This window comes from Harmonia axyridis, chromosome X (assembly GCF_914767665.1).
Source record: "Harmonia axyridis chromosome X, icHarAxyr1.1, whole genome shotgun sequence".
Taxonomy (NCBI): Eukaryota; Metazoa; Arthropoda; class Insecta; order Coleoptera; family Coccinellidae; genus Harmonia; species Harmonia axyridis.
In genome coordinates, this window is record NC_059508.1 from 27,568,552 (window position 1) to 27,596,369 (window position 27,818).

The 27,818-nt window shown below is 31.9% G+C and overlaps 1 protein-coding gene and 1 pseudogene across 1 annotated transcript; both read right to left on the bottom strand.

The window, feature by feature from the left end:
* Nucleotides 1–4,013, bottom strand: LOC123685715 (annotated as a pseudogene).
* Nucleotides 4,014–24,028: 20,015 nt separating this feature from the next.
* On the bottom strand, nucleotides 24,029–24,533 carry LOC123686252 (histone H2A). Its single transcript, XM_045626269.1, has one exon. The coding sequence runs from the start codon at nucleotides 24,491–24,493 to the stop codon at nucleotides 24,119–24,121; it is 375 nt and encodes a 124-aa protein (XP_045482225.1). The 5' UTR covers nucleotides 24,494–24,533; the 3' UTR covers nucleotides 24,029–24,118.
* Nucleotides 24,534–27,818: the final 3,285 nt, after the last annotated feature.

The following is a 27,818-nucleotide window of genomic DNA, read 5'->3' on the forward strand; positions in this document are numbered from 1 at the left end:
TATCTACCTCATCAATAAATAGATATATATAGGAATAGTCATACTACGTCTACAAAATGTCAATATCATGCTGCTGCTTCAAATCCAAAATGGTGATTGTTTCTAAAATGATTAAAGTTTAATCGAGTTAAACAAACTAAAAGAAAAATAGAACCAATAATAACATGTAAACCATGGAATCCTGTAGCTATAAAGAATGTTCTTCCATAAACTGAATCGGCTATAGAAAATGGGGCTTCTAAATATTCAATTCCTTGTAGTAAAGAAAAATATATTCCTAGAAAAACAGTAATAATTAATCTTTGAAATGTTTGATTAAAATTATTTTCTATTAATCTATGGTGGGCTCAAGTTACTCTTAGGCCTGATCTTAATAGAATAATAGTGTTTAATAATGGGATTTCATTAGGATTAAAGGTATTAATTCCTTTTGGAGGTCAAGCTATTCCTAGTTCGATAGAAGGAGATAATCTTATATGATAAAATCTTCAAAAAAAACTAACAAAGAAAAAAATCTCTGAGGTAATAAATAAAATTATTCCTCATCGTAAACCAAAAGATACTAAAAGAGTGTGGTTTCCTTGAAAGGTTCTTTCTCGAATTACATCTCGTCATCATTGAAATATAATTAGTAAAAGAATTATATTTCTTAAAATAAATAAATTAGAGTTAAAAAGATGGAATCATTTAATTATTCCTATTATTGCAGTTATAGCTCTAAAAGCTCCTAAAATTGGTCAAGGACTATAATCTACTAAATGAAATGGGTGATTTTTTATCATAATTATTTTCTCTAGAATAAAGAGTTCTAAGGATAGCAAAAACATAAGATTGAATTAAAGCTACTGCTGATTCTAATAAAATTAGTATAAATTGAATTATAATAATTAATAAAATAAGCAAATTTACTATAGGACCAGTGTTTCCTAAAAGAGTTAATAAAAGGTGTCCTGCAATTATATTAGCTGATAAACGAATAGCGAGAGTTCCAGGACGAATAATATTTCTAATTGTTTCAATACATACTATAAAAGGTATTAAAATAGAAGGAGTTCCTTGAGGCATTAGATGGGCAAATGAGTGATAAGTGTGACTAATTCAACTATTTAATATAAATCTTAACCATAAAGGTAAAGCTAGGGATAGAGTAAAAATTATATGACTTGAGGCTGTAAAAATGTAAGGAAATAACCCTATTAAGTTATTAATTATAATGAAGTAAAATAATACAATAAATATTAAAGTATTATTTTTTTTTGTAATGATTTTGAATTCTTTATGTAGAGTAATTAATATATTTTGAATTAAAAAGTTAAATCGATTAGGAATTAGTCAGAATATAGAAGGAATAAATAAAAAACTAATAATTATTCTTAGTCAATTTAAAGGTAATATAAAATAAGATGAAGGATCAAAAGAAGAAAAAAGATTTATTATCATTTTCAAGAAAGTTTTTTATTTAATAATTTAAAATTTTTTAAAGGAGATTTTTTATGAGAATAAAATATTTTAATGTTTAAAATAATAAATAAAAGTGTTATAAAAATATATAAGGAAAACCAATCCATAGGTATAGTTTGAGGAATTAAAAATTATTCTGAGAATGATTTTAGTTTGACAAACTAATGTTATAGGTTAACTAAATTTTTCATTAGAAGTAGTCGTTAATTACTATAAAGTGGTTTAAGAGACCAATACTTATCTTTCAGTCATCTAATGAAAAATTTTCTACCCATTTAATGAAATTTTGGGGAGAAATTCTTTCAATAGAAATAGGTATAAATCTATGGTTTGCTCCACAAATTTCTGAACATTGACCAAAAAAAATTCCAGTTCGATTTAAATTAAATCTAAGTTGATTTAATCGCCCTGGGGAGGCATCGACTTTTACTCCTGTTGAAGGAACTGTTCAAGAATGAATTACGTCAGAAGATGAAGTTAGAATTCGAATATGAGAAAGATATGGTAAAATAGTTCGATTATCAACTTCTAGTAATCGAAAATTAAAAAGTTGATTATTATTAATTAAATATGAATCAAATTCAAGATTTTTAAAATCTGTATATTCATAGGTTCAATATCATTGATGACCAATAGTTTTAATAGTAACTAAAGGGTTACGGATTTCATCAATTAAGTAAATTAATTTTAAAGAAGGAAAAGCAATAAAAATTAAAGTTAATGCTGGTATGATAGTTCAAATTGTTTCAATATTGTGTCCTTCTAATATAAAACGATGGTTATAATTATTTAATGTTAGTCTCATTATGGTATATGTTACAATACAAGTGATTATTATTAAGATCAAAAGGGCGTGATCATGAAAAAATCTTAATTGTTCCAGTAAATATGAAGCTCTGTCTAAAAATATATATGATTTTCAAGTCGCTATTTCTAAAAAAAGGTAAATCTTTATAATTGGGGTTTAAATCCAATGCACTAATCTGCCATATTAGAATTTTTGAGCTAAGATTGGTACTTCTGAATAAGAATGTTCATTAGGGGGAGAAAGTTGGAGTCATTCAATTAAAGAGGGTACATTAGAATTAAACTTTCTTAAACGTATTGAATAAAATCTTTCTCAAATAATTAAGATTATAAAGATTATTCTAAGAGAGGAAATTATAGATCCAATAGAAGAAATTTTATTTCATTTGTAATAAGCATCAGGATAATCAGAGTATCGTCGAGGTATTCCTCTTAGTCCTAAGAAGTGTTGAGGAAAAAATGTTAAGTTTACCCCAATAAATATAATTAAAAATTGGATTTGTAATAATTTATTGTTAAGATTGAATCCTGTAATTAAAGGGAATCAATGGATAAATCCTGCTATAATGGCAAATACAGCTCCTATAGATAAAACGTAATGGAAATGAGCTACAACATAATAGGTATCATGTAAAATAATATCTATGGAAGAGTTAGCTAAAATTACTCCTGTTAATCCACCAATTGTAAATAAAAATAAAAATCCCAGGGTTCATAAAATTGAAGGTGTATAGTAAAATTGTATTCCATGTAAAGTTGCTAATCAAGAAAAAATTTTAATTCCAGTGGGTACTGCAATAATTATAGTAGCTGAAGTAAAATAAGCTCGAGTATCAACATCTATTCCCACTGTAAATATGTGATGAGCTCATACTACAAATCCTAGAAGTCCAATAGCTAATATAGCATAAATTATTCCTAAAGAACCAAAGGCAATTTTTTTCCCTCTTTCTTGTGTAATAATATGGGAAATTATACCAAATCCTGGGAGAATTAAAATATAAACTTCAGGATGGCCAAAAAATCAAAATAAATGTTGGTATAAAATTGGGTCTCCCCCACCGGTTGGATCAAAAAAAGAAGAATTTAAGTTTCGGTCAGTTAATAGTATAGTAATTGCTCCTGCAAGAACTGGTAGTGATAGTAATAAAAGAATTGCTGTAATAAGAACAGATCATACAAATAAAGGAGTTTTATCAAGTATTATACCAAATGGACGTATATTTATAATAGTTGAAATGAAATTTACTGCACCTAAAATTGAGGAAATTCCTGCTAAATGTAAACTAAAAATCACTAAATCTACTGAAGGCCCGTTATGTGTTAAATTAGAAGAAAGAGGAGGGTAAACAGTTCATCCTGTTCCTGCCCCTATTTCTACGATTGTTCTTAAAATTAAAAGAGTTAAAGCAGGGGGTAAAAGTCAAAATCTTATGTTATTTAATCGTGGAAATGCTATATCAGGAGCTCCAATTATTAAAGGAACTAATCAATTTCCAAAACCCCCAATTATAATAGGTATTACTATAAAGAAAATTATAATGAAAGCATGAGCTGTAACAATTATATTATAAATTTGGTCGTTTCCAATTAATCTTCCTCTAGTTCCTAATTCTAACCGAATTAAAATACTTAACGATGTTCCTACTATTCCTGCCCATATTCCAAATAAAAAGTATAATGTTCCAATATCTTTATGATTAGTAGAAAATAATCATTTATTCGATAAAGTGGCTGAATTAAAGCGTTAAATTGTAAATTTAATTATGAGTTTTCTCCTTTATTAAGCCTTATATTCAATTATGATTATAAATTGCAAATTTATAGGTGAATATTATTCTAAGGCTTAGAATAATTCTATTTTTAACTTTGAAGGTTACTAGTTTATTTAACTTAAATCCTTAATAAATTCTAAAAATTACAGTAAAAATGATTAATCCGTAAATATTCACTCAATTTAAAAAAATTACATAGTAAGAGTTAATATAATTAAATTTTTTATTTTCATTTAATTTTATTATTAAAGATTGAAGTATTAAGCGTATATAAATATATATACAAATTAAAGTAATAAAAATTATTATAAAAGATAGAAAATAAAAGTGATTTTCAATTAAAGTTTTTAGAATTAGTCACTTAGGAAAAAATCCTAAAAAGGGGGGGATTCCTCCTAGAGAAAAGAAATTTAAAAAAAAATAGAATTTTAAAGTTTTATTGTAATTCATATTATTTATAAGATCTTTAATGTTAAAGATTTTATATTTATTAAAAATTAAGATTATATTTAAAGAAATAAAAGTATAAATTAAAAAGTATAATATTCATAAGGATTGATTTAATATTATTATTCTTAATATTCAACCAATATGGTTAATGGAAGATAAGGCAAGAATTTTTTTTAATCTGGTTTGGTTCCATGTTTTTACACTCCCTAAGGTTATACATATCAAAATAATCAAAATAAAGAATAGGTTTAATTTAAAATTATATATAATTAAAATTATTGGGGCAATTTTTTGTCAAGTTATTAATAATAATGCATTAGCTCATCTTAGTCCTTCTAGGACTTCTGGGTATCAAAAGTGAAAAGGGGCTGCTCCTATTTTTATAAGGATAGCTCTGTTAAACAAAAATATAGAAGTAGGTATTAATTGCTCGATAGAATTGATTAAAATAAATGAATTTAAAAAAGAAAATAAAACTAGAATTGATGCAGAAACTTGAACTAAAAAATATTTCAAGGAGGATTCAGAAGAATACTTAAAATTATCTAAATTTATAATAGGAATAAAAGCTAAGAGGTTTAATTCTAAACCAATCCAGATATTAATTCATGAATAAGCAGAAATAGAAATAAGAGTTCCTCTTATTATTAAAATTAAAAATATTAATTTTATAGTTTTAATTATAAAGAAAAGGGGTATACCTTTATAAATGGGGTATGAACCCATCAGCTTCTTTAGCTTATCTTTATATTCTAGTATAAGATGTACAAGAGTTTTTGAAACTCTAAGAAATAATTTAATTTTATTGAATATAATTACAAAAAAAAATTAACAATTAAAAATTTAACTTATTAAGTTAAATTTAAAATTTAATATTTTAACCTTAAATAAAAACTATTAAATTTTCATTAATTTAAGTGTACAAAAATTAATTCACAAAGTAAAAAATCCTATAAAATAGGATTATTTATATAAATATATTCGATAAATTTGAGTTGATTTTGGTCGTCCTACTTCAGGATCAATTTCAACATTCTAAACCAATCCTGAGGCTAAGTCCAACAATCAACACCAAATCCGATAAATTTGAGTTGATTTTAGTCGTCCTACTTCAGGATCAATTTCAACATTCTAAACCAATCCTGAGACTAAGCCCAACAATCAATACCAAATCCGATAAATTTGAGTTGATTTTGGTGCCCTACTTCAGGATCAATTTCAACATTCTAAACCAATCCTGAGGCTAAGTCCAACAATCAACACCAAATCCGATAAATTTGAGTTGATTTTGGTCGTCCTACTTCAGGATCAATTTCAATATTCTAAACCAATCCTGAGGCTAAGCCCAACAATCAATACCAAATCCGATAAATTTGAGTTGATTTTGGTCGTCCTACTTCAGGATCAATTTCAACATTCTAAACTAATCCTGAGGCTAATCCAACAATCAGCACCAAATCCGATAAATTTGAGTTGATTTTGGTGCCCTACTTCAGGATCAATTTCAACATTCTAAACCAATCCTGAGGCTAAGTCCAACAATCAGCACCAAATCCGATAAATTTGAGTTGATTTTGGTGCCCTACTTCAGGATCAATTTCAACATTCTAAACCAATCCTGAGGCTAAGTCCAACAATCAACACCAAATCCGATAAATTTGAGTTGATTTTGGTGCCCTACTTCAGGATCAATTTCAACATTCTAAACCAATCCTGAGGCTAAGTCCAACAATCAGCACCAAACCCGATAAATTTGAGTTGATTTTGGTCGTCCTACTTCAGGATCAATTTCAACATTCTAAACCAATCCTGAGGCTAAGTCCAACAATCAGCACCAAATCCGATAAATTTGAGTTGATTTTGGTGCCCTACTTCAGGATCAATTTCAACATTCTAAACCAATCCTGAGGCTAAGCCCAACAATCAATACCAAATCCGATAAATTTGAGTTGATTTTGGTGCCCTACTTCAGGATCAATTTCAACATTCTAAACCAATCCTGAGGCTAAGTCCAACAATCAACACCAAACCCGATAAATTTGAGTTGATTTTAGTCGTCCTACTTCAGGATCAATTTCAACATTCTAAACCAATCCTGAGACTAAGCCCAACAATCAACACCAAATCCGATAAATTTGAGTTGATTTTGGTGCCCTACTTCAGGATCAATTTCAACATTCTAAACCAATCCTGAGGCTAAGTCCAACAATCAACACCAAACCCGATAAATTTGAGTTGATTTTGGTCGTCCTACTTCAGGATCAATTCCAATATTCTAAACCAATCCTGAGGCTAAGTCCAACAATCAACACCAAATCCGATAAATTTGAGTTGATTTTGGTGCCCTACTTCAGGATCAATTTCAACATTCTAAACCAATCCTGAGGCTAAGTCCAACAATCAACACCAAACCCGATAAATTTGAGTTGATTTTGGTCGTCCTACTTCAGGATCAATTCCAATATTCTAAACCAATCCTGAGGCTAAGTCCAACAATCAGCACCAAACCCGATAAATTTGAGTTGATTTTGGTCGTCCTACTTCAGGATCAATTTCAATATTCTAAACCAATCCTGAGGCTAAGCCCAACAATCAACACCAAACCCGATAAATTTGAGTTGATTTTAGTCGTCCTACTTCAGGATCAATTTCAACATTCTAAACTAACCCTGAGGCTAAGTCCAACAATCAGCACCAAACCCGATAAATTTGAGTTGATTTTGGTCGTCCTACTTCAGGATCAATTTCAATATTCTAAACCAATCCTGAGGCTAAGTCCAACAATCAACGTTTAAGTTTTTAAAATTATTAGTTTTTGATTTTGAATAACTAAGAAACTGACTTTTAAATTTTTAAAATTTTTAAATATCACCTTATTAATAAATTTGTATAAGAATTCTATGGGGGGGGATCAATAGAATTCAATTTACAAAAATTTGAATAAATGGATTTATATTTAAAAATCAAAAAATTTTGTAATTAAAAATTATTCCTTCAATTTTATTTTCACAGAAAAGGTTTAAATTTTCTATAAAATAAATTTTCTGTTAGACTAGAAGAAGAATTTTTTCTAAAAGTTGATTTTTCTAACAAAATAGTTTGGAAAAAGAGATTTTATGATAAATCCTTTTTTCACATAAAAAATAATCGATCCCTGTAAAATTTTGTAATCCGAAGATTTTTTCCAAATTTCATCAAATTTCACGAAATTTGGCATTTTTTTCAAAAATTTCGGGGATGGAACTAGGGGTGGGTTGCACATGTTTCATCTCATCAAAATGACCCTTTCTTCAGGCGCCCTAATAGGAATTTCCTCATACATCGGTTTTTATATCCAAGTGTTATAATTGTTTTTTAGACAATAATGTCAATTTTAAAGATCAAATTTTTTGAAAAATTTCAAAAAAAAACGAAAAAAATGCAAAATTTTGCAATTTTTTGCATTTTTTGGGTCAAAATTTGGGCGCAAAAAAATGGCCTAAAATCGATACTTTATTAGCAGTATTAATTTAAATTTTGTCTTTTAATAGGGTTTTTCTCTTGGACCCTATGCCTTTTTAATTAAAGAATTTATTTATATATATCTATAATATTTAATAATTAATAATTACTTATTAATATATAATCATTTATATATAAGGGCGAAATATATCTTACATTGGATAGTACCATTAGTAATATTCTAGGTGCTAATTTTAATTAAATAGTTAAAATAAACATTTTTAAATATATAAAAACCGATTTAATATTGGTATCTTAAGGGATATATAATAGTACTCCCGAAAAAAAGAGAAAGAATATATAAAGTAAATCAGTATATAAAAACGACGGTGAATTTCGAGAATTTCTATATTAATAAATATTTTATATATTAATAATATTTATAATATATATATAAAGAGTATAAATTATTAATAATTAATTTAACATTAAAATATTAACATTTTATTTATATAAGAATTAAATTATAATTAATCTATAATTATTAATAATATATTAAAAATTATTAGTTATTAATAAAGTTAATTTTTAATGAAAAATTCAAAATTAATGAAAAAAAAAAAAAAAAACCTAAGTATTAATGAATTAAATTATCATTAAGAAATATTATTTCTAAAGTATTATGGTATTTATCATGAAAATGAAGTTATTCTTATTTTAACTAAATCTATTAAAAATTACGTGAAAAATAGATTTAGAAAAATAAAATTAATAAAGATTTCATAAAAAATTTAAATTAAAATATCTAACAAAAAAATGTAATTTTTAAATATTTGGTTAAATTTGTCTATTTTTTGGTTGTCTCGAATAATTTTTAATTTATTGGATAAAAAGTGATCTTAAAGGGTAAAAAAATGATTTGTTAGTAAAGTAAAGTTATTATGTCAATATTTTGATTTAAATTATAATTATTTTAAGTTTAATTATTACATAGTTAAAAAAATTATGTATAAAAATTTAGGATTTTCATAAAATTCGAGTAATTTTTGAAAATTTTATATAAATGCTTAAAAGGAAATCGCTCATAAAAAAAAAATCTATATTTTTTTGTTAGAAATTTAAATTTAAATAATTTTTAAAAATTGTGATATGGAAATTATCTAATAATTTTTTTTGAAAAAATTATTTGTTAGTGTAATAAAGTTATTTCGTTTAAAAATTTTGTGAAAAATTGTTAAAAATTTATCAAAATTTATGGATTTTTGAAAATTTTGATGATTAGGGGAGGAATTTTTTTTTTCATTTTTCATAAATTTGATTTTTATATAATTTTGAAAATTTTTAGAATAGGTTAATTTAAATATTTTAATAAAAATAGAAAATGTTTAGTTTCGGGGGGAACTAAATTAATAAATTTAAAATTAAATTTATTTTGAATTTTAAAAAATTTAATTTTTGATTATTTTATTTTATAATAAAATTATAATTTATTTTTTTAAAATTATTGTATTTATCAAGAATTTTTTAAATCCGATAATTTAAAATATTTTTGATATTTGGTAGGCTTCAGTTTATTACAAAATTTATTTTATTAAAATTAAATTTGAATAAAGCTATAACAGTCGGCAATAAGAATTGTTACAATTTAAATTGTTTAGTATTGGATTTAGTGAGTAGGGTAGCACTAAATTTAAGGGTATAACTTGTAAATCCTTGGGGGAAAATTTTTTAATTTAGAGTTAAAAAGTTTAAGGTTTGGTTATTATCTAAGGGGACGTTTTTGACGGGAGGAAGTTACAAAGATTTGTTAACATAAAGTTTTTATAATTATAATTTATTTTTTAAAAATTATTGTATTTATTAAGAATTTTTTAAATCCGATAATTTAAAATATTTTTGATATTTGGTAGGCTTCAGTTTATTACAAAATTTATTTTATTAAAATTAAATTTGAATAAAGCTATAACAGTCGGCAATAAGAATTGTTACAATTTAAATTGTTTAGTATTGGATTTAGTGAGTAGGGTAGCACTAAATTTAAGGGTATAACTTGTAAATCCTTGGGGGAAAATTTTTTAATTTAGAGTTAAAAAGTTTAAGGTTTGGTTATTATCTAAGGGGACGTTTTTGACGGGAGGAAGTTACAAAGATTTGTTAACATAAAGTTTTTATAATCATAATTTATTTTTTAAAAATTATTGTATTTATTAAGAATTTTTTAAATCCGATAATTTAAAATATTTTTGATATTTGGTAGGCTTCAGTTTATTACAAAATTTATTTTATTAAAATTAAATTTGAATAAAGCTATAACAGTCGGCAATAAGAATTGTTACAATTTAAATTGTTTAGTATTGGATTTAGTGAGTAGGGTAGCACTAAATTTAAGGGTATAACTTGTAAATCCTTGGGGGAAAATTTTTTAATTTAGAGTTAAAAAGTTTAAGGTTTGGTTATTATCTAAGGGGACGTTTTTGACGGGAGGAAGTTACAAAGATTTGTTAACATAAAGTTTTTAAAATTATTAGTTTTAATAATTTAATTTTTTAAATTTAATTTAATTATTATTATTTCTAAATAAAGTTAATTTTTTTTTGTTTGAAATAAATTTTAACTAAATGTAGTCTTTTTTGGGTTTTAGTTAATTAGATATTTGATTATGGTATTAGATATATATATTCATTCAAGATTTATATGAATATTGTTTTAAATTTAATAAATTAGTAGTGTATATTTTTAATTATTAAAAAAATTTAGAATTAGTGATAAGATTTAGTATTTGCAATTTTTGTGCCAGCAGCAGCGGTTATACAAAAAATATAATATATATTTATTAGCTTTAATTAATAGAATTAAAAATTAAAAAAGAAATTTTAAGTTTTAAGGTGAAATTTTAATTTATTAATATTTTTAATTATGTTTTTATGAGGTTAAGAAATTATTATAATAAACTAGGATTAGATACCCTATTATTAATTAAGTGAATTATAAAGTTAAGTGATTAATAGTTAAAGTACGGCCCAAAGGACTGCTATACAAACTGCTTACGGCAGGTTTCCCACTCTCCATGGTCCAACTTTTAGCTTCTTACCTGCATTCTCGCAAGTTTAGAGCCAGATTTGACGGAGTATTGTCTTCAGAGAGGTCTCTTTCAGCCGGAGTTCCGCAAGGATCTCTGCTGTCTCCAATATTTTTCACAATATATGTATCCGAAATGCCAAAAACGGTGAAAAACTCCATGGCACTTTACGCTGACGATACCGCCTTTCTTGCCAGTTCTTGGTGTCCCAAAATGGCAACGAAGTACCTACAAGAAACCCTGAGAAGATCGAAGCAGTTTTTTTAGCCGAAAGAAAATAGATCCCATCGGACTCGTCGTAATGTTCGGTAGGAGGATTGTAATGGAAAAACGAGGCCAAGTATCTGGGAGTGATACTTGACACAAAGCTCACTTGGAACCAACACGTCACATCAGCTGTGACGAAGGGGAAAGACAACAGCGGCAGCGTTGCAACCGCTACTTTGCAAAAGCACAAAAATGTTTCTTTCCAACAAGCTTCTTCTTTATAAGTCCACCATCCGGCCGGTCATGTGTTACGCATGTTCGGCTTGGGGATACGCCGCAAAGACGCACCTGCAGAGACTTCAAGTCGTGCAGAATACGATCCTAAGACCAGCCGTAAATGCAGCTTGGTTTGTCAGCAAGGTACGGATAGGTACATGAAGACCTGAAAATACCATTCCTGGGCGACCATCTAAAAGATCTGAGCGTGAAGACCTTCATTGAAATGGAAAATCATGCAAACCCTTTTATAAGGAAGGCTTGCGACTACGATGAAAAAGCTCCTAGGAAACACAAACGACCGAAGATGGCACTTCTCTAAGAAGTGTGTATTAGAGCCAAACCCTTACTGGCACAGAGATTGTGTAATGATTACACAAACTTTGCCACCTGCTAGAGCAGATCAAAATAGCTCACCAGAGGTGAATTATATTGAATTATGCTATGCTATAGAATATTTATTTGAAACGCACCCTAAAAACACATTAGATGGAATTAACCCTACGTATAAATAAATAGATAACATTGATTGATAAAATCTCGAATGACTTTTAAATTATTGAATTTGGGAGCATAATAATGCTGGAACAGTACCCGCTTCATTCAATATATACTTGCGCAGAATTACCCCATCCCATGCGCGGTATTATCCCAGCACATGGGGAATTTCGCGCAATGACATTATTATTTCAGATTTTTAATATATTCTCAAAGCGATTCGTCGAATAAATGCAAAATTTCGAAGTTAAATTGTGAAAGTTTGCATTTACATAGGAAACTTTTTTGAAACCTTTTCCGTTAGGTGCGCGAAATTCCCCCGTTCTCCCCTACTCAATAGAGAAATAATAATGATACTTCCGTACACCGTTCTCTGAAACGATTCGTATCAAAGTTGGTATAAATTAAAAACCGATTGTCAAACAGTATTAATATTAGGGAGAAAAGTCTCACAATTAGACATTAGTAGGAAATCGGAGAAATTAAAGTAGAGGCGTAGGGAATAAAATTCCAGTCCTTATACCTAAAATGAACATCTGAGTCATTATTAATATTCCTACCCCTGATTTTCGATTATGTGAAAAAGGACCTTTTCTCGGAAATTCTATGGGAACTATTTGTAATATTGTTAATGTCAACTTTCAAAGAAAAAGATGGTTATTTAGCTATTGTATAGGTAGCGTTTATTATTGCATTCAAAGGATTTCAGACATGTTTTATTATATACATAGGAAAGGTTGATTTCACTTTTATATGGGTATCTTCGATTCTGAGAAGCTACCAACTTTATCTATTCAAAATATCTGCTCATTAATAACGAATTTGCCTTCTGAAAGACAGGACCTACAAATCCTTTTGTTCGAGTAATAACCAGAGGGCCAAGGGCGTAGAAATGAGAGGATACTCGGGGTAATTACTTCCCCCCCCCCAAGATTTACAAAATATAGAATTTCAGTTTATTATCGCTTTCAAGATGATTACTTTTATTGCACTGCGAGCACGTCTATGTCCGAAATTTATTATTTTCCTTTATCTACCCGCTTTCGTCGGCGTCCCTTCAGAGGAATATAAATGACTTATCATATTTCAAAATGAAAACAATCTTAACGCGTGACACCACATTTTGCTAAATTCACTATTTGAAGGAAACCTATAAATGTAAGCATTGAATTGAGTTTTACGATATCGCGCAAATACTACACCATATACGAGATATATTCTATATGTAGAACTACAAGGAACACCCTGTATCTTGAAAACAAAGCGATTGCGGTACCTCCAATTTAGGAACACCCTGTATAAGGGTTGATGATCGAATCGGTAATCAAAAAATTGCTATTATTTTGAGTGATGTTTGCTTCGAACTTCGTTATCGAACCTTTCTTTCTCACATTACAGGTATGAGTAAACGTTGTCGTCAAAAAATGTTTTCGATTTTTTTTCGGTCTATCATATCAGTTCATTTACATATTATATGTATTATTTCGCGTTATGAACTATTTCTTGTTATCGTTCGAGAAAAACAGACAAATCTGCAACATAAAAATTCCTTTTTTTTCATTTCGCAAGCTTATAATTATGATGATAATTTTGAGCAAATTTTTGTGAAATAAATATTAGGTCGGTAGGTAGGGATTTGAAGGAATAATTTTTCTGAAATATATAATTCATCCAATCAGCTGTTACATAACCATGAATTAGGAATACCTAATACATTCGAAATTTTTTTTTTATCAAACACGAAAAGCACGGAAGTTCGTTAGGAAAGATATACCTACAGGAGGTATATTTACCCCTAATATCCAGAGGAAAAGGTCATAAAAAAAGGTTATTTTTGAAAACATTTCTTCCCAGAAAAGGCGAGCGGCATTTTCAAAGAAGTGAATAACAACAATCGTAAAACCCACTAGAGTATTAGACCAGATGTAACCATTCACCAAATATTTTGCAGCAGAAAACGGTTCATTTCAATTATGTGCGTTGAGCTGATAAGTGAGTTTTAGGTGCGTCGTTATGTGAATATAATAATTCTTCATTCTACGCAGTGTTCGGAAAATAATACATAGGCTATTTTAATAAAACTGTATGAATCATTCGATGACGCTATTGAAGGTGAATAGGTAAGTCATGTAATCTGTATGTACCTATTTATCGATTAAATATTAATTTCATCAGATTTGTGGTCGATTCTAGATTTATAAAACTAGCAAACTAGAATTCTGTTCGAATCTGAAGGAATCGTTATAAGGATATAACGATCCCCCAAGATGACTCATCATTCGAAGCACTCATTGAAAAGTACATTGTTAGTGGATATCAGACGATTCATTAATAATGAAATTCCATAACATGAAGCAATATCTATATGACATATTTAATTATCAATTGCTCCACTGATCATATTTTTGTACAGTATCGTCACAGTTATTACATCAACCCATAGAAGTACAGTGACTGTCTCTGCAGTGTGCAAACAAATATGCTCCGATAACGTTTCTGATTATTCTTCATTCAAATTAATTCAATCGTCATATTTCAAGCGCCATAAATTTTTTCAATTTTGAATCCGTTTTCTCTTCTTCATATCGCCAAATTGTACATATAACAAACTTTTGATGATGACCTTTATTGTTATCTTCATTTACTTCTGAAGATGTATAATTATTTTCTCTACAAATCTATTTTAGGACCTCAAAGTATCAACTTAGGTACATGTGTGCTCTAGCTTAATATTCTAACAGTTATCAATTCATTTGATATCTGAAATTCATAAAAATTAACTTTCATATTGAATATTTGATATGATGCACCTCCAGCCCATAAACGTGTTGATGAACATCTAGAAGACAATACAAATTTATTTTCTTTCCATAACATACTATTCTCGTCATTTCAGGTTAAATGACGAGAAATTGAAGGCTCAATTTTAATTAATATTTCATATTGTAAACTATCAGATGAGTCATTTTTACTGAAGAAGGAGAATGTCTCCGAAACGTATAATTATATATTTTTTTATATGAACTAAACAACTTCATTAAAAACCTGACACTTCCAAATAAAGAAAATACTATTGACTATTAAAAAGCAGGTAAATAACATGATCAAAATATATATATATATATTTTTTTTTTTTTTTTTTTTTTTTATTCACCGACAAGCGGGATGGATCCAAGACAACCGGGTCACCACAGCGACCAAGGTTGTACTCAGGAGCTAGTAAGAAATCTTCTGACTGTCCGCGTGGTACCTAGGATGACCTCTTTCTGTGCTTGGCTAATCAGGTAAGTATCTAATTGTAGACGTTTCGTGTTTTCAATCATGTGTGTCTCCACCAGGCCATTTACCGATATTATGAGTGGGAGAATTGATGTTTTCCTCAGACCGTACATTTCTTTCAGCTCAAACGCGAGGTCATGATATTTGGTGAGTTTCTCAGTGTACGCTCGGGCGATATTATCATCGGCGGGTACCGTTATGTCTATTATCTGCACCAATTTTTCGGTCTTATTAAACAGAACTATGTCCGGCCGGTTATGCGATATTGCCCTGTCCGTGACCATAGTTGTGTCCCAGTACAGTTTGTAGACATCGTTTTCCAGGACGCTGCATGGTTGGTAAATATATATATATATATATATATATATATATATATGTCGGAAGGATAACGAGGGCAATTGTTCATAAAACAAATCATAAGGATAAGGACAGTCCCTCTCAGAGAAATACCAACCGTAGACACGTGTTTCGGGCTTTCGGCCCTCATCAGTACGGTGAACAAGTGTTAGGATGTGCAACACTTGAAAGAAACAACAAACAAACAGAGTCAACAACAGAACAACTGTTTGTTTGTTGTTTCTTTCAAGTGTTGCACATCCTAACACTTGTTCACCGTACTGATGAGGGCCGAAAGCCCGAAACACGTGTCTACGGTTGGTATTTCTCTGAGAGGGACTGTCCTTATCCTTATGATTTGTTTTATGAACAATTGCCGAATTGATTCGAATTTTGTAGAAATGAGTAAGAAGCATAGAAATAATCAGATTGCCGGAAGGACACTGCTCTTGTTATAGAAAGCTCAATTTTTATGAGCTCATCAACAGTTGAAACCATAGAAATATTGAGACTCTTAGGTAAAAAAAGGTTTTTGACCATTTTCTGTTGTTTATTTTAATACAAATCATTCAATGTTATAAATTTTTGAAATCAGGAAAAATTAAGCTTTCAAAACATGGCATAGAAATTTAGTGTTCCCTTTGAAAAAACATAACTTTGGGTCATAGCTTCGTAATTAAAAACCTTTTCGAAAACACGAGCACGCCACTGGATTCTACGTAAAAAAGTGTCTGTATAATGTTTAAATTTCGGAGCTCTAGCATCAGTATAAGCGGAGATGTAAAAGCTTTCGATATCGCCATTTTTCCAATTTTCGCTTATAACTCGAAAACAAAAGGTGGCCAAAAATGAATTCTAACCTTGTTAGTTTCTCAAAACAAGAGACCGAGAATATGGGATATCAGATTTTGTCTATCACCTCAGGTTTAGAAGTTGTAGTGCAAAAACATCGAAATTTGCCCACTCTGTTTGTGAGGAGAAAATCAAATTTTGTCCCAGATATACAACATAAATTAACTATTGAACTGCTCAAAATAGTCATCATTCATTTTTCATTGCAATTAAGTTTTGAAATCATTATACAAACGTGTTTTTTCAGATGTAAATCAGAAATATTTCTATGCAAAATAACGATTTTCTTCCTTCTGAAACATAAAAAACTAAATATTAATTATTCATCAAACTTCAAAAATCATCGAAAGTTTTACTTTCACATGGCATGTTAAAATCATTAATATTTTCCATACAAGAATCATTTGGGGAAGTTCTGGAATCATAGGGATGATGATAATTAATTTGATATTTCAGTAAAGGCCGAGGAACAGAATTTAACTTAAATCCAGTTGATTTTGAAGGAATATTATAATCGCAAGTAAGAGGGCTTTCAGATATATTAGTACATTGAAATAGGATATGAGGAAAAACCCAGTCTAATTATGTTCTAAATTTAGTTTCTCATGGATTACCTGAAACCTAAAACAGAACTTGTAATAAGCGACAATAAAAACTACTTGATCTGTTCATTGCTACCATACATGCATTACAAACACAATTAATTGTTGGCTGTTCAATCAAATACCTATTTATTGGAAACCTCGAACGCTGATTGGCTTGTTATGAGAATAAAATTTTTACATCGTGATACGTATACCGTGTAATGCTGAGTGACTGTGACGTCACATCCGTTGCCAGTGTTAGCACTAGCGGTTTCACCCCCCTGCTCTAAAGGCTGTCGTGTAACTTTGCCAAATCCCTCATTTGTAAGAATAACCCTTTTTACAGTCGCAGTTTTTGTTGCGCGTGTCACAGTATTGTTTCGCTATTTTGATCCACTCTGCTTATGTAATTGAAAGATTTGCGCGAGAATAAGTTATTATGATCCGATTTTCTAACGTTTCCATATCACATTCATTCTCAATTTCAGAAGTTCATCGCACCTGCGCCAACTCAGGAGATGGCAATAATCAAAGCAACCTGTTTTAATATGCACTGAAGGAATTCAGAAGTTACGTCACTAGGGAGACATTCTACAGGAGCATCGTTCAGAAATTTTTATTGCTCCGGAAGGAACACTTGACTTATTCGCTTTGTATCCAACATTCTGCCTTTTCAAGTATCTATGCTCGCTATTTAGCATAATGCACTGGACTTATTTCATTTTCACTCGCACACCAGTTTATAGCTTCGTACGCTTTTCGGATAGCTACTCGAAGTTCTGGTGGCGTGGATTCAAATTCACAGTCGAACATTATCCGTTGAAATCGGCGATAATTTAATTAATGACTCAACTGTCGTCAGTATTATCAAAACTTGATTATTGGTGTGATAGATCGTTAAAACTGTTCAAGTATTCTAATGAAGAGTGTTTTTGGCCACAATGGAACGTATGTTCAAAGGGAAAATTAACAATCCGCTGAAGTTTACGGTTCTTAGTGACAAATTGTAGTTTAGTTATAAGTAGATTATAACGATATACTGTGATTGGTAGGTGTTACGATTAACCTATAATGTGGTAGGTAGTGGAGGTAGTTTGAGCCCCCCTCCTTTCATCTTCACTCGCACACCAGTTTATAAAAGCTTCGTACGCTTTTCGGATAGCTACTCGAAGTTCTGGTGGCGTGGATTCAAATTCACAGGATGTGCAACACTTGAAAGAAACAACAAACAAACACAGTCAACAACACAACAACAGAACAACTGTTTGTTTGTTGTTTCTTTCAAGTGTTGCACATCCTAACACTTGTTCACCGTACTGATGAGGGCCGAAAGCCCGAAACACGTGTCTACGGTTGGTATTTCTCTGAGAGGGACTGTCCTTATCCTTATGATTTGTTTTATGAACAATTGCCGAATTGATTCGAATTTTGTAGAAATGAGTAAGAAGCATAGAAATAATCAGATTGCCGGAAGGACACTGCTCTTGTTATAGAAAGCTCAATTTTTATGAGCTCATCAACAGTTGAAACCATAGAAATATTGAGACTCTTAGGTAAAAAAAGGTTTTTGACCATTTTCTGTTGTTTATTTTAATACAAATCATTCAATGTTATAAATTTTTGAAATCAGGAAAAATTAAGCTTTCAAAACATGGCATAGAAATTTAGTGTTCCCTTTGAAAAAACATAACTTTGGGTCATAGCTTCGTAATTAAAAACCTTTTCGAAAACACGAGCACGCCACTGGATTCTACGTAAAAAAGTGTCTGTATAATGTTTAAATTTCGGAGCTCTAGCATCAGTATAAGCGGAGATGTAAAAGTTTTTCGATATCGCCATTTTTCCAATTTTCGCTTATAACTCGAAAACAAAAGGTGGCCAAAAATGAATTCTAACCTTGTTAGTTTCTCAAAACAAGAGACCAAGAATATGGGATATCAGATTTTGTCTATCACCTCAGGTTTAGAAGTTGTAGTGCAAAAACATCGAAATTTGCCCACTCTGTTTGTGAGGAGAAAATCAAATTTTGTCCCAGATATACAACATAAATTAACTATTGAACTGCTCAAAATAGTCATCATTCATTTTTCATTGCAATTAAGTTTTGAAATCATTATACAAACGTGTTTTTTCAGATGTAAATCAGAAATATTTCTATGCAAAATAACGATTTTCTTCCTTCTGAAACATAAAAAACTAAATATTAATTATTCATCAAACTTCAAAAATCATCGAAAGTTTTACTTTCACATGGCATGTTAAAATCATTAATATTTTCCATACAAGAAACATTTGGGGAAGTTCTGGAATCATAGGGATGATGATAATTAATTTGATATTTCAGTAAAGGCCGAGGAACAGAATTTAACTTAAATCCAGTTGATTTTGAAGGAATATTATAATCGCAAGTAAGAGGGCTTTCAGATATATTAGTACATTGAAATAGGATATGAGGAAAAACCCAGTCTAATTATGTTCTAAATTTAGTTTCTCATGGATTACCTGAAACCTAAAACAGAACTTGTAATAAGCGACAATAAAAACTACTTGATCTGTTCATTGCTACCATACATGCATTACAAACACAATTAATTGTTGGCTGTTCAATCAAATACCTATTTATTGGAAACCTCGAACGCTGATTGGCTTGTTATGAGAATAAAATTTTTACATCGTGATACGTATACCGTGTAATGCTGAGTGACTGTGACGTCACATCCGTTGCCAGTGTTAGCACTAGCGGTTTCACCCCCCTGCTCTAAAGGCTGTCGTGTAACTTTGCCAAACCCCTCATTTGTAAGAATAACCCTTTTTACAGTCGCAGTTTTTGTTGCGCGTGTCACAGTATTGTTTCGCTATTTTGATCCACTCTGCTTATGTAATTGAAAGATTTGCGCGAGAATAAGTTATTATGATCCGATTTTCTAACGTTTCCATATCACATTCATTCTCAATTTCAGAAGTTCATCGCACCTGCGCCAACTCAGGAGATGGCAATAATCAAAGCAACCTGTTTTAATATGCACTGAAGGAATTCAGAAGTTACGTCACTAGGGAGACATTCTACAGGAGCATCGTTCAGAAATTTTTATTGCTCCGGAAGGAACACTTGACTTATTCGCTTTGTATCCAACATTCTGCCTTTTCAAGTATCTATGCTCGCTATTTAGCATAATGCACTGGACTTATTTCATTTTCACTCGCACACCAGTTTATAGCTTCGTACGCTTTTCGGATAGCTACTCGAAGTTCTGGTGGCGTGGATTCAAATTCACAGTCGAACATTATCCGTTGAAATCGGCGATAATTTAATTAATGACTCAACTGTCGTCAGTATTATCAAAACTTGATTATTGGTGTGATAGATCGTTAAAACTGTTCAAGTATTCTAATGAAGAGTGTTTTTGGCCACAATGGAACGTATGTTCAAAGGGAAAATTAACAATCCGCTGAAGTTTACGGTTCTTAGTGACAAATTGTAGTTTAGTTATAAGTAGATTATAACGATATACTGTGATTGGTAGGTGTTACGATTAACCTATAATGTGGTAGGTAGTGGAGGTAGTTTGAGCCCCCCTCCCCAGGGACATGTTTTGCTATATATAGTTAGTAGCCTAACGTTTCTGAAGATCACATCGTTGGCGAAACGATTCGAGTGTGGTTCTACATAATTCATTAATCGTGAAACATTTTCATCATTCTCTACCTCGTTGAATTTTTCATATCGGGATGATATAAAATCATCCCGCGTGCTTTCAATTCCCGGATCCCAATTAACCGTAAAAAAATTTCCTTTTGTAGGTAAGATATCATTCACTTTACGCATTTTCAATTAGGTGTTCATGTTGTTAAGTTACGACTTTTATTCCTAGATTGTCGAACTTGTCGGATTGTCGGATTCTTCAGCAAGTAGAATTTTTGTAGCTTTTCGTCGATACATTTTCCTTACTACAACACGAACCCTAGCATTTTTCAAACCATGGGAGCGTTATTGATAGGTGTAGCTTTCCTACCTGTTAGTGTGAGTTCGAGGTATAGCGAAAGATGGTAAGTTCGCGAGTGTACAAGTGAACAATTGGTGGCTTCATTCGGAAACTCCCGCATTATTCGTCGATTTTATATTCGCTCGAACGCATTATGTTAGAGCTTTTCTACACCGCCCTTGAAAACCGAAAGTTGGAGCTGAAATACAGGGTGTTTCCTAAACATGCGGCAAAAATTCAGGGGGTTGTTCCTTGGACTATTCTAAGAATATTTTGTCCTTTGATGATTTTTGAAAAACCTATTTGTTTCGAAGATATAGGGGAAACAAAATTTCAGATAATAACATTTTATTATGAAAAATTACATGAAAATTCAACTCAACCTACAAAAACTGTTGAAAATGACCACCTCTAGCCAGCATACAAGCATCCAATCTTCTCCTCATTGACTGCCGAACCCTTTCAAAAACACCAGGATCATTTCTTATTAAGTTACACCCAGCAATGATCCGATTTCGCAAGTCTTCCACATTTTCTACTGGAGTGGTATAAACTAATGATTTTAGATGGCCCCATAGGAAATAATCTAAGGGGTTTAAGTCCGGGGAACGAGCAGGCCATAAATGAGGTCCACCTCTTCCAATCCAAATTATTATTAATTATTGAACTATTATTAATTTTAAAAATATGAAAAATGTTGTTCGCCCTGTATCTTCGAAACAAAGAGGTTTTTCAAAAATCATCCAAGGACAAAACATGCTTAAAATAGTCCAAGGAACAACCCCCTGAATTTTTGCCGTATGTTTAGGAAACACCCTGTATATCCCGCACCAAGGGCCCTGTGGAGAGGCTATGTTTTCTAACCTGACGCCCATCAGGTAAGTTATAATGTTAACCACAATTTTAGACTTTAGTATCATTTTCATATGTTTCGCTGTCGCTTATACAGTCCACCATTTCTCCACTAATTTAATGAACAATCGGACTCGACTTACCTGTTGCAACCTCGTAGTATAGTTATTTTTTATTGAGTTTGATTTCATTATCTTTTACTTTTGTTTTATTTCATTTTCAAAAGATAAAAGCACCAATTAACATAGCCCCATTAGTTGACATAACTATTGAATAATACAAAATAAATAAATTGTAGCTCGAAAGTAACTCCGAAATCCATCGTTGCCACCGGTACGATAATTATCGAATTATACGATAATTTATTCGATTCGATAAATCGAAGTTTGAAGGTCTAGTTAACTAGAATAAGTCCTTTTCTACTGTTCATAGTGGGGGACTGTTTTACAAATTTGTTCATTTTTATTCGAAAATAGACCATTATTCAGAACAACCCATTTCGTAAATTTCTTACCTGATCTCCCACTGTATTATATTAATTCTTTCGACCCGATTATCTCGTCGGTGGGTTGCGATCGACCCGGGTCTAATAGCTACCTAAGCCACTGTATATAGGGTAAATGCACTGGTTAGCCGACCGTCAGTGTCTCTCGACTCGACCATTCCGTGATTTGAGATAAAATAATAATAAAATATATCTTGTAGTGTAAAATATTTCCGCCGTACGTGTTTTCTCGACCATTGCTACCCTTTCAAGATAGTTTGCATAGTAGGGGTATAGGTCAAAGTTTTCGCGCTGAAATAGTATATTGTGCAACAAGTGGGGAAAGTCCAACTTTTCTCGCGAGTTCACACGAGCGAGAAAAGGACTTTCTCCACATGTTGCACACTGTACTTTTCCTACAACTGCACAAATTTCAATAATTCAAGTAATGGACTTGATTCAAATCAAAATGTATGTGCGAATTTATCGCGTTTCCATAGAAACGACTCAAAAGCCCAATTACATTGGTCTACCAAGCGAGGTGTGGGCAAAGTGCTGTGAGAAATAATATTTCCCACAGTATGAGCAATACATAGTTTTGAAATTGAGTAAGCTATGAAGAATACGCTACTTTTCATAGCAGTTGTGGGAAAATGTATATTATTCGGCAGTCGCGAACTGGTATTGGAAAATTTTTACCTTTTATTTCTCGACCAAAGTGGTCGACAACCAATATGTAATTTCAATAATTGTTTATTTCAACCGATATATTTCTGTTGGATCATGTTCGTTTTTTTTTTTTGAATATTAGTTTGCGACCACTGAATTAACGTTGAAACATACTTATTCTACCTTTCATTTATTCTCGGTCGAGAACCAATTTGATTGTATAGTATATACAAAGCCACTTGAACTAGTCCATAAAAACGCTCGGCCAGATGTCTCTTTGAAATGGAAACCGCGATCCGCTAAATACCGGGGGTTTATTCGAAAGTATTGTTAGGCAATAAATTCACTGGCCCCAAAGGAATTTCTGGAAACTTGGACAACCCTTGAACATATAATTGAAATATTCTGGTTCCTCCAAGTGACTTTGGATATACTATACTTAATTCTCGACCACTTGTGGTCGGTGTTTTATATACTCATTAGTTTCTGAAAAGATATTAAGAACAAAATAACCAAATAATATTATTTAATATGAGTTCCTATTTTGAAATACTTATAGAAAATGAAAACTTTTGCAGAATAATTTTTTTACGTTCCCAGTGTTTCTTACTCAATTACCTCATCTGAAATCCATCTGATTGATATAAATATAAAATTTTTAAGTGAAGACGAGAAGCGAGCGGCCACTATTATTAGTGGTCGAAAACAAACAAAAAAATGGTCGAGAACTCTGCGGCATGGTCGTGACCCGAATGTTATTCAGATTTTCTGTTTTCACATTTCGAAGGTTGAATGCGAAGAGAACGTTTAAAATTATATGACAAATTATTTAAAACTAGCCAAAGAATCGATGAACATCAACACCTTTAAAATTTGATTAGTTTATGTGTGAAAAAGTCGTACCCGAAATCGATGTTTTTGTTAATTTGGTCGAAAATCAGAGCATTTACCCTACTTACGAATGTCAGTAGGACCGTGAAATTGTCGCAATTTTATTATACCCAAAGTGATCAGATGATAAAAAAATCTTTTCAATGAGGAAATATTGTGGCCCTGAAAAGGGCCGTTTCACATACAGATTGTATTTATGATTTCTTTTCTGTCTTCTTTGGCAAGAGGACGGCTTGGATATTCGGTAAAACACCACCTTGAGCGATAGTTACTCCCGATAGCAATTTGTTCAACTCTTCGTCGTTTCTGATTGCCAGCTGAAGATGTCTGGGAATAATTCTGGTTTTCTTGTTGTCACGTGCTGCGTTACCGGCCAATTCCAAAACTTCGGCGGCTAGATATTCCATAACAGCGGCTAGATAGACGGGTGCTCCAGCTCCAACTCGTTCAGCATAATTTCCTTTGCGTAATAAACGATGAATACGACCAACTGGAAATTGTAATCCAGCTCGGTTGGAACGAGACTTTGCCTTACCCTTAACTTTTCCACCTTTACCGCGACCAGACATTATAATATAATAATATAATACGCGAATATGGGAGAGTAAAATGATTGTTGGGCTTTGATAATTCCTCGAAACTTGGAACTTGGAACTTCGTTCTCTTTTGCAGTCAGGCTATTAGCCTTTTACTGCTCAGTCTCAATATGATTTACCTCTGGTGAGCTAATTTGGTCTGCTCTAGCAGGTGGCAATATGCCACTTCAGAAGGTTTGTGTAATTATCTCTGTGCCAGTAAGGGTTTGGCTCTAATACACACTTCCTAGGGAAGTGCCATCTTCGGTCTTTTGTGTTTCCTAGGGGCTTTTTCATCATAGTCGCAAGCCTTCCTTATAAGAGGGTTTGCGTGATTTTTCATTTTGTTGAAGGTCTTCACGCTCAGATCTATTAAATGGTCGTCTAAGAATGGTATATGCAGGTCTTCATGTATCCGTACGTTGCTGACAAACCATGGTGCATTTACGGCCCGTCTCAGGATCGTACTCTGCACGACTTGAAGTCCCTGCAGATGCGTCTTTGCGGCGTATCCCCAAGCTGGGCATGCGTAAGACATGACCGGCCGAATGGTGGACTTATAGAGAAGAAGCTTGTTGGAAAGAGACATTTTGCTGCTTTTGCAAAGTAGCGGTTGCAACGCTGCCGCTGCTGTCTTTCCCTTCGTCACAGCTGATGTGACGTGTTGTTTCCAAGTAAGCTTCTTGTCAAGTATCACTCCCAGATACTTGGCCTCGTCTTTCCATTCGATCCTCCTACCGAACATTACGACATGTCCTATGGGATCTTTTTTCTTTCGACTGAAAAGAACGGCTTCGCTCTTCTCAGGGTTTACTTCGATTCTCCATCGAGCAAACCAGGATTGAAGTCTATAGATGGCTTCCTGTAGATACTTCGTTGCCATTTTGGGACACCATGAACTGGCAAGAATGGCAGTGTCGTCAGCGTACAGTGCCATGGAGGTTTTCACCGTTTTTGGCATGTCGGATACATATATTGTGAATAATATTGGAGACAGCAGAGATCCTTGCGGAACTCCGGCTGAAAGAGACCTCTCTGAAGACAATACTCCGTCAACTCTGGCTCTAAACTTGCGAGAATGCAGGTAAGAAGCTAGAAGTTGGACCATGGAGAGTGGAAATCCGGCCGCGAGCAGTTTGTATAGCAATCCTTTGTGCCATACTTTATCAAACGCTTTGGCCACATCCAAGAACACAGCTCCTGTGACTTGTTTGCGGTTATATCCATCCGTGATTTGTTCCACTACTCGGAGCACCTGTTGCACAGTGGAGTGTTGGCTTTGAAAACCAAACTGTTCCAACTGTATAATCTTCTTTTCTTCTGTTATTGTCTTCAGTCTTTTCAGAATGACCGCTTCCGTAATCTTCCCTATGCACGAGAGAAGACTGATAGGACGGTAGTTCTGCGGGAATTTAGCATCTTTGCCGGCCTTGTGGATTGAAACCACGTTGGCTTTCTTCCATTCCTTCGGAAAGTACCTTAGTCGTAGCGTAGCATTGACTATATTCGTCAATGCTACTAAGGCTGAATTCCTCGAAAATGTCCTCGTATACATATATATATACTCGCGGTTTTGACCAATCAGCGTAGTACGTTCCATACTCTGAATGAGGTAGGGCTTAGTATACTAATTTCATACATTGAATGCCATTGATTGCCATCCATAGAGTTTGAATTATTATTTGTTTTTTGTTTGTTTTTTTATTTGCATACAGTCCCAATATATTTGATAATTGGTTCCGCAAACAGCTAGAAATTAACAGGAAGAAAAATACAATCGCACAGTTGACTATGCAGGTTTAGTCATTTCATTTGAATCTTTCACCTTAATGAAACATTCGTCTGTAATATATAAATCATCTAGTGCTGCGATCACTATTCTGTAAATGACATCTATCATCTGCGTATAGAGCTAGCATATTCCTTGACCTTTTTGGGGCGTTGCATATGCAGATGTTGTTGATTTTGGGCTTAGAACTGAACCTTGAGGCACTCCTGCTTCCATTTGTCTGGTGGGGATATTACGTCGTCTATTTTGACATAAAAACTCTTCAGAATCCGAAAAGCTCGAGCGTTCTATCAGATACGGATCAAAATAATGATTTTGACTTATTTATTCGGTGTGATGTCATTTTGATGATGACATCAGCATATTGGATTCCCTTCACTTCTAGGTACTGTTGTTGCCTAGTGATACCGGCAGCTAGATAGGTCAGGAGAGGAGTTTTTTTTCATCTTTCGTAGAAGTAGATTGTGTGATATTAACTACGTCCTTTGGGGAGACCTCTGATTGCTTACGGGCTCTAGAGTTTCCGTTAATTGAAGAACACGTAATGATTGTAACAGCATGATATATGTAATCTTTTAGCGTTAGTTACTCTGAGAAATACAGAGTTGAAAATTACTACACAGCAGAAAGGATGCCCCAAGAATAGGATCGAAAGAACAGCTAATAGACATCCTAATTAGGAAAAAATCTGGGTAAATCTTTTTACGACATACATATTTAAATTTTGAGAATATACAAGATCCGACCCCAATTAAAATAAACTTCCTGGAGTATGCGACTGGAGAACTATGATATCATCTAACATTCTAAGGCAAACATAACCACTAAGCAGATCCCCAATTAATGGGGGCCATTTCTATCGAGACTCCTCCACCCCTACTCAACTCTATAAACAACTGAACGGCTACTGAAACGAAAAAAAAAGGTTTCAATATCAGAGGCAACAATCTACACAACAGTTGTAGAATCTATTTTAACTTATGGCTGTGAATGCTGGCAACTTCCAGAAAAAAAAAGACCATAGACAAATTAGAGATGGACATTTCGATAAGATCTTGTAGAGTTTCCAGATTGCAACATATCAGGAACGAAGAGATAAGAAGGGAAACTGGGCGGGATTTTACAACGGTAGAACGCATGGAAACTAAACAGTTACTGATATTATTTATATATATATATATATATATATATATATATATATATATATATATATATATATATATATATATAAATCGAGGTGTATGTTTGGTTGTCTCGTCTTGAATCATGATTTTCTTTGTTGGTTGAAATATACTATATATATATATATATATATATATATATATATATATATATATATATATATATATATATATATATATATATATATATATATATATATATATATATATATACAGGGTGAGTCTTTGACTTGTACATATATTTTAACCCAAGATTCCTGAGGTCAAAAGAAACACTTTTTTCCTTTACCATTTTTTCCGATTCGGCCCGGTTAAAAAGATACAGGCTGTTGAAAATCGTTAAAAAAAT